Genomic DNA, 24,163 nt, shown 5'->3' with positions numbered 1-24,163 from the left:
GCCCACTCACCTGTTATGCCAGCCATGCAGGTGGCAAGGAAGTTGCCCACTCGAGGGGGTTAGATTCAGCCCGGGCACCAAGCCTGGAGCCTCGTATCCGCTTCACCTGAGCAGACTGTCCTTCCCAGCAGGGCCCACACCTGTCCGGTGTCAGTGCCTGAAAGTGTAACCTTTTCTAGAGCCAGTGGAGAGACTGCGATCTAGTCAAAGGAGTGAATCCTGAACGGTGGAACGGTGGGTGAGTGGAGAGAGATTTGGAGAGCAAGTGCCTCCTGGGCCAGGGCTAGCCTCCCGGGGGATAAGAGTGCTCGGGGTGCCGGTCAGAGGCCCGCAGCCCCTCCGGCTCATGAAGTCGGCAGCCCAGGCTGTGAGGTGGAAAAGCAAGAAGAGGTCACAGGCACGTGGCTGACCCCGGCAAATATCGGCAACACGGACGAGCGTTTCTGGGCCGTGCGTCCGGCAGGCCCAGGGGAGACCCTGCCTGCTCGTGTGAAGCTTCAGTGATAGCAATCGTTTTGACTAAAAGAAATGCCAACGGCCACTCCGGGGAGCTGAGTGTGGTCAGCCCACGGGGAGCACTGGCTACACCCTGCTGACTCATTTCCTCTTCTGCAAATTGGAGGCATGTGCGGAGCCTCCAGGCCCTCCGCAGCAGGACCAGCACAGAGCCAGCCGCTTCGCGGGGCTCAGCGCATCGGGTCCCTGTCCCACCATCCCCCGGGGCCCCTCACCTGACCACGCTCTCCTAAGTGAAACGTTTTCTCACCCAGCCCGGGCTGGCTCACCCGAAGGGGCCCCCGTGTCCCACCCCACCTGTGGCCACTGCAGGAAATCGCCTTGAGTGCATAATGGAACATGTATGTGTTTCTGCGTGTTTGTGTCTGTGTGTGTGGACGTGCTCACTTAAATGTGCACGTTCAGGGCAGGGGCCCGGAAGGCCCCCTAGCAGCTGGCCTATGTGGGTGAGTCCCTCAGGGCCTGTGCCCCCGGGCTCCTCTGGCCCCTGGCAGGCACTGGCTCTAACGAAGCAGCCTGGGCACCTGCTCCTGTCCCTGTGCCGGCCACTTAGGGAAAAGGCCACTAACGTGCTGAGGGGTCTTTCCTCCGTCCCTGGCTGAGCCCTCACAGCCCCTGTGCGCACCAACTGCCCGGTGACTCTGATCACGTGGTGCCCGCCTCTGCCTTGGACCCTCTAGGGAGGCAGGGCCACAGGAAAGAGATTTGGGGTGGACCGGAGGGTCCAATGGGCAGCGGAGGAAGGCCCTGGGGGGCCCTGCTTCTATTGGGGGAGCCCCCCAGCCAGGGGCAAGCTGCGGGGTGGGGGCTCTGCTCAGGGCCCGCTATAGCGGGTAGAGTGATGGGACCAGGGCTCTGTGGAGACGTGGCTGAATCTGGAACGGGGACAGGACATGCCCGAGTGAGCCCAGAGCACCTGGTAGCACCAGGAAGTTAGAGAGCGCCCCCCAAACACCCACATGGATGGGAGCATGTCAAAGGGATACAGAGGCCAACTCAAAGAGCCCCCCCCATCACCAAGACCATCTGAGCAAAAATTAATAATAATATTGAATTACTGACCCAAACTATAAAGCAAGTGCCCGTGAATCCATGCCGATATACATAAATTATACATAAATTATTGGGTGGGACCCAATGCGCTGAGCCCCGCGAATCAATGAGGTAGAAGGAGACAACTCCTGTGTAGGAGAATTCCAGATATTTTATTTGACCTGGATACTCTGCTCTCCAGGAGGGATCCTATCTCCTCACTCCCGCAGGGTGGGTTGCTCATAACGACTTCCCTCCGAAGACGGCAGGATGGAAACGGAAAAGATTGGGGTAGAGAAGCCTGACACCCACCCCCTGAAGCAGGTGGCCAAGGTCAACATCAGCTGTGACGTGTCACGTCAACAGTATGCGTGCTCGGTAGGGCGTGATGAGAATGGCCTTGACCTCTTGGTCTTCCTCCCCAAACCCATAATCCCACAATCTAACAGGGAAAAACGTCAGGTAAATTCTAATAGGGGGACATCCTACGAAATGTCTGGCCAGTCCTCCTCAAAATGATCAAGGTCATCAAAAACAAGGGAAGTCTGAGAGGCCGTCCAGCCAAGAGTACCGAGGAGTCGTGACAATCAAACACAGTGTCATCTCTGGCCTGGTGCACTGCAACGGAGAAAGTACATTAGACAAAAGCCACATACTGGGGTCGGGGGGGCTCAGTCGGTTGAGCATCTGACCCTGGATTTCAGCTCAGGTCACGATCTCATGGTTTATGGGATCAAGTTCTGTGTCAGGCTCTGCCCTGGCAGCTCAGAGCCTGCTTGGGATTCTCTCTCTCTCTCTCTCTCTGCCCTTCCCCTGCTCGTGCTTTTTCTCTTTCACTCCAATAAACAAACTTAAAGCAAAATGAAGAGAAACACATACAAACTGAAACATACATCAGAGAAACCTAAACTATATGAATGAACACAATTGACATGGGTTCGTGGGTTGTAACAAACAGACTGTACTGAGGTGAGGCGTTAGCCAAAGGAGATCGTAGATGCGGAGTATATGGGGAGTATTTGCACTTCTCGATCTTTCTATAAATCTAAAACTACTCTAAAAAACAAATTCTGTGGGGAGAAAAAAAAGACAGACAAAAATCAGAGAGAACGAACAATACAGTTTTTTATGCGGCAGGATTAAGCCCTATAACATCAACACCTACAGAAAATGTGAGTGGATCAAACACACAATGGAAAGATCTTGGCAGAATGGCTATAAAAACCTGGCTCTAATCCACACGGTCTTTAAGAAACTCAGATCAACTGTAACCGCACGGGCAGGTGGAGGGTAAGAGGACGGGGGGAGACCCAGCACGCCAACACCGGCCCTGGTGAAGGAGGCGCGGCTACGCGGTGTCAGATACACACTTCCGGGCAAGAAAACCAGGCCAGCGCGTGCGCACCAGGCCTCCAGGGACACGAGAGTCCACCCCCTGCGGAAGGACGCGTGTGCGCTTCTCTGCCTCCTTCTCCCGATCTGCCAGAGAACCGGAGCGTCCCTCCGGCCTGTGGGGCCTGGTGTGCGCTCGCACAATGCACGCCACCCGGGTCTCAGCCGCCCGTCCCAGGCCTCTGTCAAACCGCCACTCGGAAGATAGGAGTATGCTCTTTGGCCTGAAGCGGTGAACTCCATGGTCCCGGTGGGGGTGACGCCCTCTGCTCCTGTCCCCCGGCGCTCTGAGCACTGCGCCCCCAGGGCACCAGGTAAGTAAAGCCCTGTCCGGAGTCGGCGCCCACTCGGTCAGGACCCACCGGGCCCCCTGGGGCCACCGGGCGTCGGTCCAGCTCGTCGGCTGCGGGCCCACTTCCGGAGCCACCGCCGGGGAGCCTGCCCCACAGCTGTGTGCGGACCCGCTCTTCCTGCGGACGGAGCAGCTCGTGTGGGCACGCCTGGCTCCAGGGTGCCGGAAGGGGCATGGGCAGACCCGGCCCGGCTCCACGTGCTCCCCTTCAACCCATCTCTCGGACGCGGTGGCCTTGACAGGCAGCTGCGCTGAGACACTCACCTGCCAATCCCGGTCACTTCTGACCCCGGAAGGGAGTTCTTCCTGTGAAATCAACACGTCCTGCTCAAACACACCCCTTAAATATGCACAGGGGTTTGCACGGGGCCATCTCTGTCCCAGACTGGGTTTCCATCTCCCGTCCACCCGATCACACAGCCAGCCCGTCGGCCACCACCCGTACATCAGTAAAAACCCAACAGAGGGGCCGAGGGCACGCGGTTCAGTTCCCTGACGGATTCACTTGTGCCGCCTTTGATCAGAGCGGTGGCCTAGGACGCGGCCCGTTCCCCTTGGAACGAGCCAGCAACAAGCCAGGCAGCCCTCTGTGGGCCAGCCGAGAGCTGCACGTCGGGGACTGTGCACGCGGCGGTGGAACCTGGCAGCTCCTCGGGGGGCTCCCTGCTCACAGACGTGAGTACCTCTTTGCACCCCCATAGTGGCACGTGCACCTGCAAAATACATAATAAAATGTCCCCCTGTCCCAGGCCTCTTCTGGTCACTGATGCAGGATTTCTCGGGCATCACTCAGGGCGCTACGAGTGTTTAGGGTTTCAGGATCAGGTCATTTGGCCATAAGCGACGTCAGTCAAAACCAAACAGCCCGCGAATTGGGTATTTTCTGGTCCAGTATCCCGGTGGTCGCCCCGGGGGGGCACTCACTGGCCTTTGCCATAGTCTGTCTGTGCTCCACACAGAGCTATAGCACAGGGAGCACCTGTCCTCCCGCACTCCAGCTTCTGACGGCACATCCGTCCGGTGGCCATCCCTTTCTCCCACCAGGTGTCCCATCCTCTTTTGAAATATTAGCCTCTTCGGGCTTGGGCCAACTTACTGGCCCCCATTTCAATGCCGGCTGAAGGGGGCGTTGACATGCCTTCTGGCTGACTGCAGCAGGTGGGGAAGGAGCCCTTCGGCCAGCACAGCGTCTGTCCCCACAACACGGTCAGGTACAGCGGATGTGAGATGCGAATCCCTCATGGACACTTTCCAGTTTTCATCCAAACCTTCACCTTATAGTGCAACCACCTTGCACTCCCTGATCTTCCCGGGCTGCTTCCAGGAGGTTCTGGAATCGGCGCACGGGGCTCCCACGCCAAGGGGTCCCCGAAGGGAGTCCCTCCGAATCGCCCCCACCCTCCAGTGAGCCTGCTTCTGAGGATGCAGGGCTACAGGAAGACGCTTTTCTTTTTGCTGAAATAGTTTTGATTTTCTCTTTCGGTTTTACTGCTGTTAAGTGGTCACTCATGGCTCACGTGGGAACCTCTCAGATTATAATTCTCAGACGATGTTCTACAGCTTCAGGTGGCTTAGACAATTCTTACAAGTGCTTCAGTGTTATTGTCTCTGTGGGAAGTGTCATTACAGTATTTCGTTGTTGCTAACGAATGCAATAACCCAGACACGGCCAGATTTGGTCTTCTAAAATAAATGCAATTTTTTCTCTTTTGTTTTCATAGTTATTATCAAGTGATTACCCAACACCTCAAGTGGAGAACTGATAAGATTATAATTTCAGGGTAGTGTTTTATGTGTTCGTTCCACACATGTGAATCTTATTAGTAAATGGCTCCCATCTCATGTGATTTCTAGACGGAGCAAATCGAACGTTCCTGTCACTCTATTCAACACGTCTCTTCTATTGATCCAGAAACCGCGATATTTGGGCTCTCTCGCAGAAAGCAATTTCCTCCCGTTTGGTGTCACTGCTGCGGTTGGGGGACCATCGCTCAGGTTGACGCTGGACAGGACTGACATCCCTGGGACAGCGATGTGTACGCGGAGCTTCCGTGGCAGAGAATTTCCGAGCGCCCTGTCCCTTCCCGGGTCCTGGACCGGAGGACGGGGTGTGGGTGCGGCCGGCTCTCAGGGCCCCGAACAGGAACTTGGGTGTGGACGGACAGATGGATTCCCTCTAGTTAGGAGACCAATAGGTTCAACTCACTAAATTTAAGTTAAAACAGTTTGGGGAACACCGTGACGACAGGTCGTGGTTTCCTTCAACACTCACGGTGTGAGCGTGTCGGCTCCGGGAGGCCGGCCCTGTGGACGCGGCTGCCTCCCCACCTCGGCCCCGGGAACCAGGTCCCGACAAGGATCTCCTGCTCGCGTGTGAGTTTTCCTCCACGGGCAGCCCGTCCTCACCCAGGGTCCCCCTGCCCCACTCTGACCCCGGTCAGCGTCTCAGGACCCGGCTCCCCAGAGCTCACTTTGGGGGTTCCCACAGACGAGATGGGCCCATGGGCACATCCGACGGGGACCTGAGCCCAGCAGTGACCCCGAGGGCACGGGGTGGGGCTCGATCTCCTCCAGCCAACCGCCCCGGGCCTCCTTCAGGGAGACAGCCCGAACCTCACCAGGGCAAGTGTCCCAGGTGACCCTGAGCAGAGGTCACAGGTCAGACCTGCCACCCTTTAGCCGGGCCTGCCCCAGGCAGATTATGAAGGTGACAAGGATTTTCCAGGAACCCCCGACCCCCTTCCCTGCTCTCAGGTCTGGTGTTTGGTTTGGAAAAGACCTAAGAGGTCAAATGGCACTTTCGCCCCCTCCCCGGCCCCCTCTGACCTCAGCCATGGCCTGGCCACCCCCAGTGACAGTTGGAACAGAACGTGGTCAGTTTGGAACTCGGCAGGGTGGGGCCTGGGGACACAAGCACGGTTGGCCTTGGGCCCTCGTGCTGGCCTCAGCTCCCCACCACCCTGTGGTCAGGCTGGGGACAGCTGCTGTGGGACCCGGCCGTGGGCGTCCAGCTGTCCTTCAATCCTCAAAGCGCTGTCAGAGCACGTCACTGCCAGGGACAAACGTCCACACCACCTGGAGGGATGGTGGGCCTCCTTCCCAGCTCTACGCGGACGGCTGCCCCTGAATGAGGTGCGCGTGGGGGTTTTGGGGACTTCGTCCACCTGGAACCCACGGCCCACGGAAGCGGTGAGCGGGCTCGTCCACGCAGAGGGCGCGGAGCTGTGTCCAGCCCTGGACGGTGCCCAGGAACCACCCATGTGGGTCACTGAGGTGGCCCAGCTAGAGCCCCAGTCGGCTGAGCCGGACGGGCCTGAGGGGGACGGGTCTCCGATCTCCTCCCTGGTCGCCACGTCACACGGAGGCCCGCCTCGAGCCTGCGCGTGACAGGGAATGACTCTGGCCCCTCAGGAACCACAGGGCCCCCTCTGCTGAACCCGTTGGGCTGATCAGAACCAGACTCGTCCGGGCCTGTGATGCGTGGTGCTCTGCCTGTGGCCGCCCTCAGTGGGCCTTGTGACCAGAAGCGGAGAAGGCCTTGCCTGGATCCTCTGCTCCCAGAACAAACCCGGGGGGACTTGCTCCCCGAGTCCCGTGGTCACCCTGCCACTTCGGGGCTCGAGCAGCTGCCGAGCTCAACCGAGTCTCGGCAGCCCGGTCAGGGGCCAGCGGAGGCCCCTCCTGCCCTCGACGGGGACTATGTTCAGGCTCAGTCTTCATTTCCCTTGGAAACCTGGACTCACCTGCCGGTTTCTGCCCAGCAGGCTGAATTCCTGTGCAGTCGGGTCCCCTGGAAGGAGGCCCACCGCAATCGGCCATGTGACGGGAGGTGCCCGTCCCGGGAGACGCTGCGAGGCGGGGACCCCCACCTGTGTGCTGTGTGGGCTGCTGCCCGGGTGTTCAAGGAACAAAAGGCACTGGAAAAGGCCATGAAATCTGGCCACGGAGGACGCTCCCAACACCTGCCGAGGCCACGGCACCGGACCTGGGGGAAGGTCCCTGCTGGCTCTTTCTGGTCGTCCTATTCCCGCTGCCACTCATTTGCCCCCACCTCCCCGCACCTGCTTCCTCCTTTTCTCCTGCCCCACACATGACCAAAGTGCGCCAGGGTGTCGCCAGGGGATGGGGGCACAGGCGCCTCGTGCTGGGCCTGAAATCCAGAGCTGGAAGCCGGCAGCGCTGGGGCCGCACTCTACCCGTGTCCGGCTGCTTCGGGCACCTTGGGACATCCGCCGGGCTCCGCCTGCCTGCCCGTCTCACCTTACAGCCGTATGGCCAGACTAACCTCCTAAGCCACGAACGACACGGTAAGGTTCCACTGCCGAGAGCTTCTGTGTCACTCAGACCCTCAGATCTGAACTCCCAGCTGCCGTGGTCTCACAAGCCCTTAGCCATTAGCTCCTCCCCCGGTCGGAGTAGCTGTAATATGTGTGAGACCACGACCCCCAAAGCAGAGAGGTCACAGAACCCTCACCACCTCCCAGTTCATCCCATCAACCCCTGCTGCCCCCTCCGGGGCGGCTCCCTGGGACGGCAGACCAGCTTACCTTCCTGTAGCTGGACGCTGGTCTTTCCCGCTGCTTCGTGACCCATCCTTCCCCGTGATGGCGCTTGGAACCCGCGGACCCACACGTAGCAGCTGTTCCTTTAAATACTTCCGAAGGTAGATTTCCACCCCCAAGGTCACCTTTGACACTGAAATTTCCCTCAATTTTTTATCTCAACCTTCAATTTTGGAAAACCGGACTGGACCTTAAATGAATCAAAGACTCCTACTGAGCTGCTTCTAACTCTGTCAACAAACCCAGCCCATCGGGAAAGGAAACTTGGGTGGGCTCTTGGCTACAATATTCCCTGTGGTGGGAGAGAGGAGGGACAGCGCGGCACATAAGAGACCACTGGCACCTGAGACCAGGACCTGCAAACTGCGCCCCCCCCCCCCCGGCCCCGGACACCTGCCGCCCTCAGGCACCAGCGGGCGGCCCCTCGATGCCCCTGGGACCCGTGGCTCCGTGCCCCACAGTGCTGCCATACAGGGGGCCACTGCTCCCGGGCACCTGAGCCCCACGGGCTTCTTCTGTTCCAGGGCTGCCTGAGCAAATGCAGAGCCCCTGCCTTTTCTTCGTGAGCCCAGGGGGGTCCGGGCTACAGCAGAGCCCACGGCGCACAGATCAAGGAGAACGGCCGGTGCACGGGCGACAGAGGAAGCCGCCCACGTCTCTGCCCATGCCCACCGCCCTGGCTGTGGGCACGCACACCGGGGGCGGGCTAACCAGCTGAAAGCAGCCTGCTGCCTCTTTTCGTAAATAAAGTTTTGTTGGAACGTGACCTTGCCCGCTTGCCTTGCCCGCACGGCGTCGTGTGCTGCTCTCCCCCGCGGGCACCGCTGGCGAGCCCCACAGCAGACTGAAAATACCAATTCTCCGAGCCTTCGCAGAGAAGCATGCTGACGGCCGGTGGGGACCAGCTTTGCGGCCCACGCCGGGACGAAGGGGCGCTTCATTTCTGACGGCTGCCTGCAGGGCGGCTCTCTGGTTCAAGGGCTCTGCCGTGGCTGCTCTGGGCCCACTGAGGATGCCGCCTCCGGGCGGCCTCCCGCAAAAGCAGATTCCGACAAAGGGCAGCTGTGACGTCACAGACCTCTGCTCTCCCCTGCAGCCGCTTCACTGCTGAGCCGTCGTGGTCCCCAGCCACCGTGGGTGGTCCCACAGAAGGTCGGCATTCGAGGAGGGTCTCTGGGATGAAAACAAGACAGAAAGACATATCTGGCCCCTGCAAACGTGACCCAGTATCACCCGCCCGGCCCCCGTGGAGGACCACTTCTTGATGTCCAGTCACTCCCACAGGCCCAAATCCTATAACGAGTCCTCGGCTCCCGCAAATGCGAGGCCTCTGTTCGCCCCGCGTTTTCTGGAGATGCGGCCCCCCGCCCTCACTGCAGAAAGTGATAAACCGACGCAGGATGTTGATGGCATCTTCCTGGTCTCTGGGTGCGGCCTTGATACAGGTGGATGTGTTACCAAAGCAATCCTGACTGCGTGTCACGGGTGGCCGTCCCGCCCTCATGTTCGGCCTCTCATTTCTAGCCCAAAGCCGGCGCCGTCGCCGGGGCTCTCCAGGCCAGACCACGCTTCCCCAAGTCTGAGGCAGGGCCACCCCAGTATCTTGGCAGAGAGATGGTGACCAGCTGGCCAGCCTCTTGGACTGACCCCGATGGCACAAACAGTGGGACCAAAGCCTGCAGTGGCCGGACCCACAGGGCGTCCCAGCAAGGGCCGGGGCTGTTTCTCAGAGCACCGTCTGCTCACTTGCTAGCTGTTTGGGGCGGTCCTAGAGGTTCTGCAGTGGCTGAGGGAGTGCCGTGCAGGCCTTCCATTATCCCTCGCTCCGGAGTCACCCCAGGAGTCCTGCCCTGGTCCCACAGATGGTGCTATGGCTCAGGTTCCCAGGTCCGGGCCGGAGAGAGGGCAGCTCCTCGGCCCTGTGACCTACAGCCAGGGGTGGGGTGGGGGCACTGGAGGTGGGAGCTAAGGTCAGGCTCCAAAGGCACAGACGTAAGCTTTAAATATTTAGACTAGCATGTGGGTCTCCACCTGTAGTCATGTCCTGGACCTCACGAATGTTAGGGGTGACCCCCCTGGATCCGAGGGTCTTCAGGCCACATGGGAGAGCACCGAGGTAGAGGGGCAGCAGGCCGGTAAGCATGCCCTCTGCATTTGCACTCATGCAGCCAGGTTCAAGGACCACATTCTTTTTTTTTTTTTTTTTTTTTAATGTTTATTTTTGAGAAAGAGACAGAGTGTGAGCAGGGGAGGGGCAGAGAATGAGGGAGACACAGAATCTAAAGCAGGCTCCAGGCTCCAAGCTGTCGGCACAGAGCCCGATGCAGGGCTCGAACCCACAAACCGGGAGATCATGACCTGAGCTGAAGTCAGACGTTTAACTGACTGATCCACGCAGGTGACCCTCAAGGACCATATTCTTAACTGCTGGACCATGGGCCATCCTGTGCAAGCTCAGTGTCTGAGGGCCCCAGCACCCTGGACTCCTGGGCAGAGCCCAACAGGGCAGTGGTAGGCAGGTTCCAGAGGCTGGGGGGCGGGGGAAGGAATAAGGAGGGAGCTGCTGTGGGGTAAAAATGGGAAGAGGTGGGATGGGTGTGGAAGTAGAAGGAAACCTTGTTTAGCATGGAGTCTGGGGGCCAGCAGGGGGAGCTTTCGTGCCCAGCACTGTTTGTCAATTGCAGACCCAGCCGGTGACTAGGCAAGCTGACCAGAAAGAACACTAATATAAGAGGAAAATAGAGGATTTTGTTCAAACCCAGATTAAGACAGCTGCCCAGGAAACACGAACTTCGCAGGGAAGAAAGTGCTTCCGAGAGTGAACAGTTTTTACAGGGTTCTATACCTTTTGCATAAAGAGCCACAAATCAATATGTCAGAGGTATATTCTTGTTAAAGTTCAAAAAGATTATAGATTAGCGCGTAGGCAGGATCATGAGTATTAATGCCATGAGTATAATTAATGCAAAGGAGTAGCAGCATCGATCCATACGTGCAGGACAAGATGGTTTTCCTTTAAGCTACTCATTTACAAGGCAGGTGTGTAAGATATGCACGGTGGGTGGGCCATAAATCGGGCTTTTGGTTTAAATATAAAGTTAATATAGATTCATGCTGCCTTAGAAAGAAATCTAAAATGGCTTCCCTCATATAGCAGCGCTTGAGAGAGTTTTTCTCTCACCAGAGGAAGAGAGGGACCTTGCAGGTGGCTGGCCACCACTTTACTCTGCCCGCAGGAGGAAGGAAGGTTTTCTCCTCCCCTGGCAACAGCCCAGCCAATGAGAGGCAGTCACAGCCAAAGACAGCCCAGCCAATAAGAAGCCACTACCAGCTCCTAGTTTACTCCAATGGGCTTTTGGTTTATAACAGTCCCTTTCCTTAGAAAAGATCTGCCTGGGGGGGCGGTGGGTGCAGCTGGTTTTCTGGACTTGCCTATGGTTTTGCTGTAGCTCGCTGGTCCTGGGTTGCAATTCTCTGCTCTTCCCAAAGTAACCATTTCTGGCTGGTAAAATAACTGCAGTTGTAGTTTTCAGGTTAACAGCGGCTGCGGCGCTCCCGGGCGTGTGCTGGGCGGGAATCGGGCAGAGGGCGGGCACCCTGGGTTTCAGTTTTGCTTCTCGCCGGGAAATGGCAGGGGCGGGCACCTCACTACCCAAGTGGACCTTGTCTGGGAGGGCGTGGAATTCCCTAAGCGAAAGCCAACACTTTGCGATGCCAACTGCGCACCAGGCATGGTCTAGGTGATATACTTACTCCTTGCTGAACGTGCACTCCCCTCCCCCCATTCATAGGTCGAAATCCTAATTACAGACGTGAGGGGATTAGGAGAGAGACCGCGCAGAGCCACCTAGCCCCTCCAGGTGAGAACCCGGGAGGTGTCTGAAGCAGGGAGCACGCCCTCCCCCGGACCGACCCTGACGCCCCCTGATGTCTGACTTCCAGCCTCAGAACCATGAGAAATAAAGACCGCGCAGTCCGTGGTGTTCCCATATGGCAGCTGGAGTAGATTTAAGAACAGCCCTGGAGCCAGGAGACACCGGAGGGTCAGGGGACCTCAGGACAGGACTGAAGCCCCCGGACCCCTGCCCCGTGCTGACCGCGGGAACTGGCAGGTCCTCCCCACCACGCATGGCCTGTTTGCACTTTGGCGCGTCCCCGTCGATTGGAGATTCCCTCCCTAGATTACCTAAAACCTCAATCCTGCCTGGAGCAGCTGGGTGGGGAGAGGGGGTCTCTCCCATCTTTGCCCCCTGTGCCCAGCGCCAGGGGCCGCCCCTTGCTTTTTTTCGGGAACCCAGAGCCGTCTTTAGGGAGAGAACGGGGTTGGACCAGCCTGCGGCAGCGGCACAGAACGGGCAACAACCTTTGTAGGGACCGCGGCCGACCCACCAGCCTGGGAGGGAGGGAGGCGGGGGCGGGGTGGGCGGGGCCAGGCGGCAAGGCCCCTCTCCGGCTCCGCCCCCGCGGCCCAGGGTGCCCCAAGGTCGCCCAGGTGGAGGCTTGCAGAGCAGCGCCAGGGGCAGCGATGCGGACTCCGCCCTGGTGAGTGAGACGAAAAGATGCCACGGCCAGTGCCCGAGGCGCGGGGCGTGTCCTTGAGGTGCGTGGGGACACAGCTGGCCCCTTGGGCGGCCCTGCCCCCCTCTTCTCCCCACAGCACCTACCTGAGGGCAGAGGGTCACACCTCTGCCTCCTGGCTGCCTGGGTCCCCTGCCTTTGCCTGCCCCCTGCTTCCTCCTGGCCCTCGTGCCCCTCCGCACCTGCCCGGGGTCACCCTAACTCCTGGAAGCCCGCTTTCATCCCCCGTAGCCAAACCACTCGAGAGCGCTGCACCCTCATTGCCGCCCCAGCTCACCCTTGACGGCCTGGCCCCCGTCACAGTCCCAGCCCCCATCCTGGTCAACATTCACTGTTGCCACCCCCGGGCCCCCACTGAGGTCCTGGTCCTGCCGCCCAGCCCCCAACTTGCAGCACAAGGAGGTGCCGCACCGGTCTGAAGCAAAGCCTCCCGAACACCGTCCGAGGCCTGCCTCTCCCCTGCCAGGCCCTCCGTGACCCAGCCTTTCCCCTGCCCACCCCTCCGCGTGAGCCTGTGAGGCTCCCCGTGTGCACGTCTCAGGGCTCAGCGCCTAGACGGTGTCTGCAGCATGGCGGGATATACGCTGCTGATGGTCAACACCGGAGCTCGGCCCAGAAAGCAGCACCCAAGGTGTCCAGGAGTCCGGTCCCCCGTGGCGGCCCTTCAGCCTGCTGTGCCCCAACGCTGCCTCCAGGCTGGGACGGCCTGGGTCTCAAAGGGATCAGTCCTGCAAGCTGACTCCGGCGCGCTCCTCCTGTGGGGGAGGCGCCCTAAAGGGGGTGCTGGGGAAGGGGGTGAGCCCACGTGCCTCCCGCGTGCTTGCCGACAGCCTGAGCCCCAACGAGCAAGAGCCCCACCTCTCTGGACCCCCACGCGCACCTCCCCAGAGTGGGACGTGGGCTCGCTGGGCAGAGGGCGGCCGACTGCAGCCGTGGACTCGGAGGGGAAGGCCGCCTGGCCGAGCCGGGACCTCCGTTCACCGCCGCCCTGAGTGTGCTCCGACAGGTGGCTGTGGAGGGCCTGGCTCTCCAGGGGTCACACTCCCAGCCCAGGCTTCTCTCCCGGGGAAGGCTCCACCTCACGGTGACACAGGAGCCCCCCTCTTTCGGGAGCCCCTTCCGGATGCACTGGTGGTGAGGATTGGACCGGGGACTTTATGCCCTATGATCTCTGTGTGCGAGGAGGGGGGCGATTCGGGCCAAGGCCGTACTCGCCCCGGTCGGCCAGCTGCCGCTCAGGCAGCCCCAAGAGGACGGAGGGGCCAGTGACCGTGGCCCTACTCTCGGCACCCCGGCAAGCTCCACACCTGGGGCAAGGACAGGACAGCTGCCCTCGGCCTCGGCCCTGGAGCGGTGGGCAAAGGCACCGATGCCGCCGTCGGCCTTGGCCACACAGATGGCCTCTCCGAGGAGCCTGCTGAGCGGTGACCAGAACGAGTGGGCCGGGGGGAAGGTGAGCCGCTGCTGGGGACGCCGGTCGAGCCTGGGTCTCCAGGCAGCGGAAGACCAGGCCTTGGCGGGGCACCTGCACACACGGGGCGGGACTGACCACCAGACCGTGCCGACCGCCGTGCAGGTCCTGGCCTCAGCTCGAAGCTGGTGGCGCCTCAGGCTGACAGGTCCGGCCTGGGGCCCGGCCCAGAGGCCCAGCTGCTCTCATTCCGCAGGAACAGATCTCCCTGTGCGGCCGCGGGCCCTGCCAGGCAGAGCGCTCTGAGGGTGCAGGAGTCGGGGGTGGGGGTGGGGGTGGGGGAGGGGGAAGAGGAACAAGGTGAGGGGAAGGAGGTAGGGGTCCGGGTCTCCCATTCTCCCTCTAGTCACCTGAGGCTGTTGGGAGCCCCCACCTCTGCTTCCTCGGCCCCAGTTTGGGGCCCCCAGCCTCCAGCACGAGCCCCTCAGGTCTGTGTCCTGCCCGGGCTTCCTAGTGGAGGTGTTTGTGCCGATCCCATAAGTCCATTCCAAGCCGGGCCCTCGGGCCCCGGCAGGGTGGACACCTCCTGAGAACCTCAGCGTTGTGGGGAGAGGCACCCCCCAACCCTCAGCTCAGCCTGTGGGTGTCCACGAGCCCGGGCCAGAGTGGGAGGCCCCCAGCGGTGCCGGGAGGCATGAGGGGTGCGGAAGAACGGGGGCTCAGGGAAGCACCCCGAATCCCCGAAGGTCAGGACGGGACCTCTTTGATGCTCTGTAAGAACCCACGGAACGGTTTTTACAAAGGAGTGTCTTCAAGCTTGTTCGGTGGCTGTGTCTCTGTGAACGTCCTGCGGCCCATGGGACGTACTTGGATTCTGTCTGCAGTGGTGTCACCGGCCTGAGGAGAGACCTTGTAGCCTCTGAGAGATTTTGGTTCTAATCACCGGCTATAGGTGACAGAAATGCCCTCCCCAGTGCTTGCCGAGGAGGGCCGTCCAGGCGCTGAGAAGAGAGATCCGTCTGGGAAAAGAGATCCGTGGGGTGGCAATTTTTTAATGCCTTGGTTAAATTCTATTTGCTGAGGGAGAGTCCACGTCCCCAGGACCCGTAAATCCAAAGTCACACGTGCGCAGTGAGGCTACTTCTGGCGCACGCCGCGGAGGGGGGAAGAGTCACCTCGGGGGGGCCCGGGGCTCCCCGCGGCACGTGCTGCAGGGCCATGCGTGGGGCCTCTCCCGAGCTGTTGTCCTCATCCGTCCACGCCTGGACGGCCCAGTCAGGGTAGTCACGTGTAGGAGCGCTCTGCATCCGTCCCCGGAAAGGCCGGGACGTGCTGAGGACGGCCCCCACCTCCTCCTGGAACTCTTTGGCCACAAAATAGTAGCTGACGGCGTCCAGGCAGCAGTTGGCGTTGGCAATGCGGGAGGTCACCTGCACGAAGGCAGCCACCGCCTGGAGAGTGGGGCAGGCCGCGTCTGTCCACCGGGCCACCAGCATGGCCAGCAAGGCCACGTGCAGGGGGAGGAAACAGAGCAGGAAGGTGGCCAAGTTGGCCGCCACCACGTGCAGGGCTCTGAGGATGTGGGCGGCGTCCTGGGGCGGGGACCGCGCACGCTTGCGGGTCAGGTGCCGGAGCACCTGCCAGGAGCAGAAGCTGAGGACCAGCAGCGGGAGGAGGAAGAGCAGCAGGGAGAAGGCCAGGGTCCTGGGGCCCCGGGTGCGGCCCCGGCCGAAGCAGAAGCTCTCCCCCGCGCGCAGCCAGGACGCCGGCAGGGCCACGGCCCCGAACACCAGCAGCCAGAGGGCCAGGCAGGTGAGGGCGGCCTGGCGGGGGCTGCGCCAGGCGCGAGACCGCAGCGGAAAGCGCAGGGCGGCGTAGCGGTCGGTGGCGATGGCCGTGATGAGGCATATGCTCATGTAGGTGTTGATGTAGTAGAAGCTCTGCACGACCCTGCACACGACGCCCTCCTGGGCCCCCGCCGCCTGGCCCAGCGTGTGCAGCACTCCCGGCAGGCTCAGCAGCAGCAGGCAGTCGGCCGCCACCAGGTTGGCCATGTAGACGCGGGTCTCGGTCCACCTGCGCAGGCGGCACCAGAACACCCAGAGCCCCAGGCCGTTGAGCGGCAGCCCCAGCGCCAAGATGACATAGATGGAGACGCTGGTGGCCGCCTGGGACAGGATGCTCCTCTCCGTGCTGCAGCCCTCAGAGCCGGTCCCGTTCCCGGGGACGGCGGCGGGTGCCCCAGCTTCACCTGCGGGCAGGGAGGGAAAGGCTGCTGTGGCCTCGCCCCTCCTCCTTCACCTCCCTCCCTCTGCCCCCCTCCCCCCTCCCTCCTCATCTCTTCCCCCTACTTCCTGTGCCAGCCCCGGGGCTCCCTCTCTTGACCTCAGAGGGCTCCACTGGGGCCGCCTTCCCTGCCCCGCCCAGAGGGTCTGCATTCCTAGATGTGGACGGCGGCCCCTGCCACGAAGGGGACTCTGGGGGGCTTCTCTCTGGGCTTCTCCACCAGAGGCTTTAGCCCAGCCGGGGACCTTTGCCACGTTGCTGTCCCCCACCGCCTGTGGCCCTGTCCAAGGTCCCTCAACCCATGACCCGTGGAGCGGGACCCCAGACTCCTCTGGCAGGGGCCACGGGGGGTCCTGGTCTGCAGAGAGGGAGCACCCCCAGCCCGTCAGGAGAGCATCGGGAGCCCTGGGCTGACCCCAGTCTTCTCTGTCTTTGTTAGGCTCCCTACTTCTGTGTGTGTGTGTCTCCCTCACCCCAGCCACCCCACTCTGCCCTTCCTCTCTATCCACTTCCTCCTTGGGGCCCTCTTTTCCCCTCCCCCCCAAAGCTTTCCCCTGCACTCTCCCCCCCGCCCCGTCTCCTATCTCTCTCCTCCTCCTGTCTACCTCTGCCCTCCACGGCCCCCCTCACTGTCCGTCCACAGAAGCTAACTGCCCCCTCGGCCCTTGCCCTAACACCTGCTTGGGCTTGGAGCCCAGGCGTGGTCCTCAGGTGGGATGCACGAGGCCCAAGGCCCTGCTCCCGGGAGCCCTTTGTGGCGGCCCGCGTGGCAAGGGCAGGACGGGGTTCATGGAGGGGACAGCAGGGGGCTTCCGGGCCTGGGTGGACTCACCCATCTGGGATGGCTGGGGCCTCGGAGACTCCGGCTGGGCCGCTCACTGCTCTGCAGCCCCAAGGCTGTGGTTACGCTTTTGTACTCTCTCGAGTGGGTGTGGTCCCATCTCGGTGCAGCTGGCAGGTAGGCGGCCCCCTTCCCTGGTCCATGTGCGCCTGGGGCCCGCAGCTTCTGCCTGCGGTTTGTGACACCCAGACCACAGCTCTGGGCCCCTCTGCAGCAGCCTGGAGCTCAGGGCTGGATGGGGACCGAGGGTGCCTCTCACACGGGGCGGGGTGACGGCCTGCACGGGGCTTCTGGCAGGCCCGTTTTGGTTGGGTGGTGCCCCCTACCTGTGTGCGTCCATGATTGGCACCGGGTGGGGAGACCCCGGGCAGGAAGCCTGCGGAGTCCGGGGCTGGAGAACCCATAGACCCTTGGCCAGGAGCCCCTACCCATGCGGCCCAGGGGTCCGGGCACCTGGCCTGACAGGGTGGAAGGCTGTAGTGGGCGCTGTGGGGTGCTCTGGTGGGGGGGGCGTCACGACCGAGGCACATGGTGCTTGTCTTGCTGGCCGGAGGCCCCTCCGGAATCACCTTCAGCAAGTGACACATCAGAGGCCGTGCACCCACGGTAGCCCTGTATGGTCAGCCGCGTGGTCACAACTCCAGAGCTCCCCACGGGCACGGAAGCTGTTCCCTCCGTCCATCCCGCTTGGCCAGCTCCTTTTTGGGTGGGGTTCCCAAGAGCACTCCCACAGAAACCCCTGCGTGCCAGTCTCCATGTCAGAGAGGCTTCTGGAACCCACCCTGACGCAGGGGTGTATTCCTGTCCAGCACCAGCACGGCCCTGACCTTGGCCACACCAGCAGCTCCCCCAGAGGGCCGGTGTGAGGGGCTCTTGGGGGTGGGGGTGTGGGGCCGGCAGAGGGTCTGCTGTCCCAGGACCTGGCCCGGCCACCTGCAGGAACAAGGAGGCCAGAGGAAGCTGCCTCCCCCCGCCCCCCTGCTCGGGAAAGCAGGGGGCGCGTACTCCCACGAATCTGGGGAACACGGCACCCCGTGAAGCTGTGAGGTGGGTGACGTGGGGGCGGGTGCCCAGGGGACCCTGAGAGGGACGGCCTGCCACACAGACCAGGAGGCAGGGGCAGGCACGGCCCTGTGCAGACGGCAGCGGCTCTGAGAGCCGGGCAAGGTGAGGTCCCTCCCTGCCAGAGGCGGGGCTCGCGGTGGTCAGTGTCACTTCTGCCCTCCTCCCTACCCTCCCGGGTGGCAGGAGCTGAAAGACACCTCGCCGCCGGGGGCAGGTGCAGGCCAGCGTGCCCACGTCGCGTGCTCCCCGTGGACTTCAGGTGCCAGCCCCGGGCGCCTTTATCCGAAAGGTCACTCGTGGGCAGCAGCTCCCTGCAGTACCGACCTTCCCATTGGCTCAGCTCTGCGATCTGCCGCCCCCTCCCTGCTGGGAGGGGCAGCCCTGGGGTCCCTGCGGTGCCCCAAACCCTGCACTGCAGCTGCGGGGGGGGCTGACCTGGAGGCTGGCAGCCCCCCCCCCCCGGCACCCACTTCCCCAGACCCTGCAGGGCCCTGCCTGTTCCTGCACCGTGTCTGGTTGACGCCCGCTGCCCCGTTGACCGAGGACACTTACTCTTAGGAAAGTTTCCTCCGAGGCACAGCAGCAGGGGGCCCCGGAGAACGGGACACAAAGCGTGGCTCTACCCACTAATGGCCGGCCTCCCCCCACCCCCAAACTGCCTTCTGAGGCCGGCTGCAGCCGGGCTCGAACCCCCAGCGAGGGGCATGGACTTCCCGGGACACCTTCTCTCTTTCTGATAATTATTGGCACTCGGGGCGCCTGGGTGGCTCAGGCGGTTAAGTGTCCGACTCTCCGTTTCAGCTTGGGTCACGGCCTCCTGGTTTGTGAGTTGGAGCCCCACCTCAGGCTCTGCGCCAACAGTGCTCAGCCCGCTTAGGATTCTCTCTCTGTCTTTCTGCCCCTCCGCTGCTCTCTCTCTCTCTCCTCTCAACATAAATAAAGTTAAAAAAAAAAAAAAAAAAAGAACGTTATTGGACACTTAGATTCTGCCCAGTCCTGGGAGGTTCTCTGAGTCCCTCCCCGTCGGGGATCTGTCCTCTGCAGCCACCCAGACCCATCTGCTTCTCAGGGACTGCAGATGCTGCCACTTCCTGGGCCGCATCTCACTTTATCTGACCGCTCATACTTCCTCTGCCTGTGGCCAGCTGGCCTGGGTTGCCAAGCCCTCAGCGGCCTGAACCCTCCAGACCCTCTCCCGGGTGACCAAGGCCTGGTACAGAACAGTGCCCTGACCAGATAAAATACCCCAGGGGTAATCCTAGTGGAGGGAGAATGAACTGTGTCCTCCCACATTCTGGGCCCTACACTCCTGATGATGCAGCCTCAGAACGAATCTGCTTTTTTTTCAGATGCCGGTCGTTTGCTAATTAATGGCCAGCCCAATCCTCATCAATGGCCAGACTGCCCCCTAAGCCCTCTGGGCCGGGGCTGGGGGTGGTCTGTGCATACATTCATGATAGAGAGAGGTTCTTCCACTTGGCCTGGCACAGCCCAGAGGCTGGACTCTGGTGTAGGATACGGAGCGTGTGGGCCGTGATTAGGGTTCAGAAGTCAGTTGTGGGGATGCTTAACCTCTCTGATTTTGCTTCTGCCCCATTTCTTGTTCTTTCAGGAATTTTGTGCAAAGTCCAGCTGCCTCCACTTGCTGGGAGCCAGGAGAGGCCGGAGGGAGAGGTTGTGCACACATCCCCTCTCCAAGCCGTAGACTGGGGAGGATCAGCACCCCTGGGGCCAGGATCGGACAGCAGGATCGGGCAGCATTGTGGTAAAGCTTCACAGGGCCCCCCTGAGTGTGGCTCTTCCCGGGCACGGGTCCACCCAAGTGGGGGCCTCCCTGAGCACCAACCTCCATAGGCAGGGACCCCTGAGTCCGCAGGCCCCTGGGGCCAGGACACGGCTGCCATTCTGGCTCCGATCACACACGCGGAAGAAAGAACAGGACAGGGAAGCTGTTTGGTGCCCGGGGATGTAGGTGGGGTGGGGTTTGAACCCAGGCCCTGCTTGGACCAGCACCCCGGGCGGCCTCTGGAAGGCTCTGGCTGCTCCAGCTCGAGGGTGGATGCCCGGGGTCCCACGCAGGGAGGCAGAGGAGAGGTGGGCACAGCGCACACCAGGCTGGGCGTCCACACTTCCGCCTGGGCGGGTATCCGGGCCCCGCGGCCACCAGGCAGGGCCACCAGCTTCCCTGAAGGAAGCACAAGGGGAGTGTGCCCCCTCGACAGACCTCGGCCGGTTCCTCACCGCCCCTAGTCCACCCCCAGGCTAGTGCGGTTGGCTGTGCAGCCCCCACGAGGGGTCGAGGGGCCCTGGCCCTGCCTCGGCAAGGGAGAGAGCAGCGCCGCCCCCCGGCCCTCCAGGTGGCTGGGCGTGCTGCGGGGTGGGAGCAGGTGGGAGGACCCAAGGAGAGCCCCCAAGTGGCTGGCCATCTAGGAAGACGCCCCGGCCCTCCTACCTCCCACCATCCGAGTATGGACAGCACACGCGTGTCCAAATGCACACACACATGCGCGCGCACACACACACACACACACACACAGCCCTGACAGGGTCAGGGGAACACCTTTATTCCAACCGCTATAGGTTGGCCGCAGAAAGCTGGCCATTGAGGCCTCCAGGCACAGAGCAAGCGTCCACCCCAGTACCCCGGGGGGACCAGACCCTGGGCACTGCAGGTGTTGGCCCGATCTCAGGGCCCCAGGGGTTGACCCCGCTCAGTCCTCCCACCCTCTTCCACCCCGGGGATGGGCGCGTCACCACCGCGGGGTCCGTGCCTGGGTCGTCGCCACCCTGCCAGGCCCCCTGGAGCCTGCCCCCATCCACGGTGAGCCGGGGCGCCCCCAGCAGGCAGCACCTCCCGGAGAGCCCGGGACCTGGCCCGCGTGCCCGCGACTTGCGTCCTAGGCCAGGGTCACAGAGAAAGAGTCCCGGCTCCTGTGGGCCTTGGCGGTGGGCATGGAGGCCAGTGCCGACGCCTCCTCCTGGAACTCCTTGGCCATGAAGTAGTAGCAGATGGCGTCCAGGCAGCAGTTGGCATCCGAGAGCTTGCTGGTGACGTAGAGGGCGTAGCAGAGGGCGGGGGTGGGGGCGCCGTGGCCCGCGGCCATGCGCACCGCCAGCACCACGTGTAAGGGCAGGAAGCAGGCCACGAACACGACCAGGTTCGCCCAGACCATGCGGGTGGCCCTCCGGGTGGCCTCTGCCTGGTCCGTGTGGGCGGCCGGCCCCTGGCCCAGGGCAGCGACCACCTGCAGGGAGCAGAAGAGCAGCACGGCCAGCGGCAGGTAGAAGCCCAGCAGGGAGAAGGCCGTGGTGTTGGAGCTCTGCCGGGAGACGCTCAGGAAGCAGAAGCCGCCCTCCCGCACCCCCAGGGCCCACCGGAGCACCAGCGAGCCCGTCACCAGCGCCCAGAGCGCCGCGCACACGGCCACGGCCTGCCGCGGGGAGCGGAGGGCGGGGGCGCGCAGCGGGTGCCGCAGGGCCACGTAGCGGTCCACGGCGATGGCCGTCACCAGGCTGATGCTCATGTACCTGTTCGCCAGGTAGACGCCCTGGGAGAGCTGGCAGAACAGCGTGTCCTCGGCTCCCTGCTTCAGGGAACGCAGGAAGAAGGGCAGGGCGCAGAGCAGGCAGAGGTCGGCCACGGCCAGGTTGGCCATGTAGACGTGCGTCTCCGTCCACCGCCGCACGCGGCAGCAGAACACCCACAGCGCCAGGCCGTTGAGCAGCAGCCCCAGCGCCAGCAGCAGGCCCACGTAGGCGTCCACGACGTTCTTGACCCAGTAGGGCCAGGTGAGCTCACTGGAGTGACAGGTACCGTTCATGGTCCTACGGCTGCAGGAGAGAAGCAGGGCTGAGGAGGGCTGGTGGGGGGGGGGGGGCGCGCCCCTGGCGCCAGCGAGGCCCCGCCCACCTCTGGCCAGGGATGCAGGAGGTGAGCACGCCCCCCCCCCCCCACACCGCTACATCCAGTAGCCCAAAACTCACCTTCCCAGAGAAAATCCTAGAAATCATCAGGGGCTCTGAAGCACCCTCCGGGCCACAGCCCTGCTCGCTGGACGAGTGGGGGAACCGAGGCTTTCAGAGGCCTGAGGGGGGCTCAAGGTCACACAGCGAGCCAGCCCAGGGCTGGGACCAGATCTCCTGGATGGCGAGGAAGGTGGGAGGGGCTCAGGGGCTCAGTCTCCACTGGCCAGCGCCCAAATCCTGAGGGCCCCCCACGGTGCCAGCTCTCAGGACAGGGAGCCCGAAGGGCAACCAGCCTGGCCCCAGCCCTTGCCGCTCTCCAGGTGGCTCCAAGGAGAGAGCTGAGGGCCGCCCACTGCCCCCTCCCCCCTCCCCCCACGCAGTCTCTGGCTGCAGGGGTGCTGACATGCCGTTTAGGCAGCGGGGCTGCGGCTCAGGACAGCCCCCCAGGAAACCCCAGAACACCCTCGTCCCCCCTCCCTCCCTCCCGTGCCACCCCGGGCACCACCACCCTCCGAGTGCCCGCCCACCCCAGTGCTGTGCCCTGGGGTCCACTCGCAAGGGCCCCTTGAGCCCTCTGTGGTCAGAGGTCCAGACCCACGGTTCAGAACAGGCCTCCGGGTGGCACTGGGGCGTCCCCTGCTCCATCATCATCAAGGCCATTGTTAAGGCCTCACCCTCCACCACCCACACTGTCCCCTCCCTCCCTTGGACAAGCTCCACGACACGGCCCAGGAGGGCTGGGACCGGTCCCCCAGGGCCGGGGTGGACCTGGTCGGGGGTCGTGACACAGGGCCTGGCCTGTGAGGTAGGGGTTGGACTCCGGACTCACCCGAGCGCTGGGTGAGCCTTGGCCTCCCGAGCACAAAGGGGTTCTGGTGTCACACATGTGGGGTCGTGGAGCACTTGTGTGAGTGACCGGCGTGCCAGTGCCTAGCACGGGGAACACGCTACCAAGCCCCCACCTCGCTTCCCCCGGCTGGAAGGGCCCGGAGGGGCAGGGTGGGCATGGCCTCCCCGCCCCCAGGAGCACCAGGCCCTGGGGGGAGGGGTGCTCCCTGCGCTTGGGGTGGTAAGGAAGGGCGGGTCCTGGGCGAGCTCTACTGCCTTGAGCCCTCCCCACACAGGAAGAGAAGAAATATCTAGAACCATTAGATTCATTAGTGCCTGCGGCCGGGTGGGTGGGAGGGGGACTCGTTTCCTCAGCCGCAGTCCCCTGGGAACCTCCAGACCACGGTCCTTTAGGGAAGCAGGAGCACAGATTTCAGCTCGAACAGAAATATTCCACCAAATTATCCCATTTTCTCTCCGGAATTTTCAAAGGGCGGCCCTGCCAGCAACCAAAGTTTTATGAGCCTTCACCATGGTTTCCGCTCTCTGCGCCCCTGACGAGGCGCTCTCCTTTTTTTGTTGTTTTTAAGGAGTCTGCTCTTCTCTCTGTTCTGTGAGTGACACCCAGGTTCTGAGGCCCCTCAGACCACAAGCCAGCCAGGCTCCACAGGCCCCGAGCCCACCAGAAGCGACCACGGGGATCCTCCCTCCTTGCCTGCCCCGCCCTCGCGGCCGCAGCCCCCCCCCCCCCAAGCATGTGTGAGCTTCCAGGCCCCCCACCAGCCCAGATTCCTTAGAACCTGCTGGGAAGGTACCTCAAGGCCCCACAGAGTCACGGTGCCGCCGTGGGACCCCCCCACCCGAGGCGGGTCCAGCAGCGGTGAACGGTTGCTGCCCTTCTGGCTGACCTTGGGAGGGGGGGGCAGGATGAGATGCCCGGGGCCGCGTGCGGTTGGGTGTCTGGGAGTATGACTCACAGGCTGGCCTCAGTGTGGCCCGAGCTCTCCTCACCATCCCAGACAGGGCTTGGCATGGTTTTGAAGGTACCGGGGGGGTCCTGAACACTTGGCCAGCTCGGGGGGGCCCGCATCTGTGTCCCTTGGGGCGCCTCCCGTGCAAGCCTGGGAAGTCAGGTCGCGGGTCCAGCCCAAGTGGCACGGGGCCGTCCGGAAGCCACCGATGGCACCGCATGTCCTGCCTGCGTCTGGCCCTGGCGTGGGGACCTGTGTCCAGGGCAGGGCCCCCGCTGTCCTAGTGTCCTAGTGGCCCCATTGCCGCACGGCCAGCGCAGAGCGCTGAGTGACACGGGCTGGGAGCTTCCTGCTGAGGGGTGG

At 62.7% G+C, this 24,163-nt stretch overlaps 2 protein-coding genes and 1 long non-coding RNA gene across 4 annotated transcripts; all 3 read right to left on the bottom strand.

Moving 5' to 3' along the window:
• Positions 1-1,722: 1,722 nt before the first annotated feature.
• On the bottom strand, positions 1,723-6,112 carry LOC122226887. The gene is made up of 3 exons (XR_006205807.1): positions 5,911-6,112; positions 3,557-5,468; positions 1,723-2,166 (listed from the first exon to the last, which is right to left on the bottom strand). It is a non-coding gene; the product is annotated as an uncharacterized LOC122226887 (long non-coding RNA).
• Positions 6,113-14,847: 8,735 nt separating this feature from the next.
• LOC122226886 (G-protein coupled receptor 35-like) lies at positions 14,848-17,297 on the bottom strand. Of its 2 annotated transcripts, none has more exons than XM_042950804.1 (2): positions 16,962-17,297; positions 14,848-16,115 (listed from the first exon to the last, which is right to left on the bottom strand). In XM_042950804.1, the coding sequence occupies exons 1-2, from the start codon at positions 16,963-16,965 to the stop codon at positions 14,962-14,964; spliced, it is 1,158 nt and encodes a 385-aa protein (XP_042806738.1). In that variant the 5' UTR covers positions 16,966-17,297; the 3' UTR covers positions 14,848-14,961. The 2 variants fall into 2 exon arrangements, with proteins under 2 accessions (XP_042806738.1, XP_042806739.1); XM_042950805.1 differs by having other exon boundaries at positions 14,848-16,094.
• A 3,293-nt stretch (positions 17,298-20,590) lies between these two features.
• LOC122228489 (G-protein coupled receptor 35-like) lies at positions 20,591-21,856 on the bottom strand. Its single transcript, XM_042953546.1, has one exon. The coding sequence runs from the start codon at positions 21,854-21,856 to the stop codon at positions 20,933-20,935; it is 924 nt and encodes a 307-aa protein (XP_042809480.1). The 3' UTR covers positions 20,591-20,932.
• Positions 21,857-24,163: the final 2,307 nt, after the last annotated feature.

This window comes from Panthera leo, chromosome C1 (genome assembly GCF_018350215.1).
Source record: "Panthera leo isolate Ple1 chromosome C1, P.leo_Ple1_pat1.1, whole genome shotgun sequence".
NCBI classification, from domain to species: Eukaryota; Metazoa; Chordata; class Mammalia; order Carnivora; family Felidae; genus Panthera; species Panthera leo.
The sequence above is the reverse complement of the archived record's forward strand: the minus strand, read 5'-3'. Positions and strand labels throughout refer to the sequence as shown.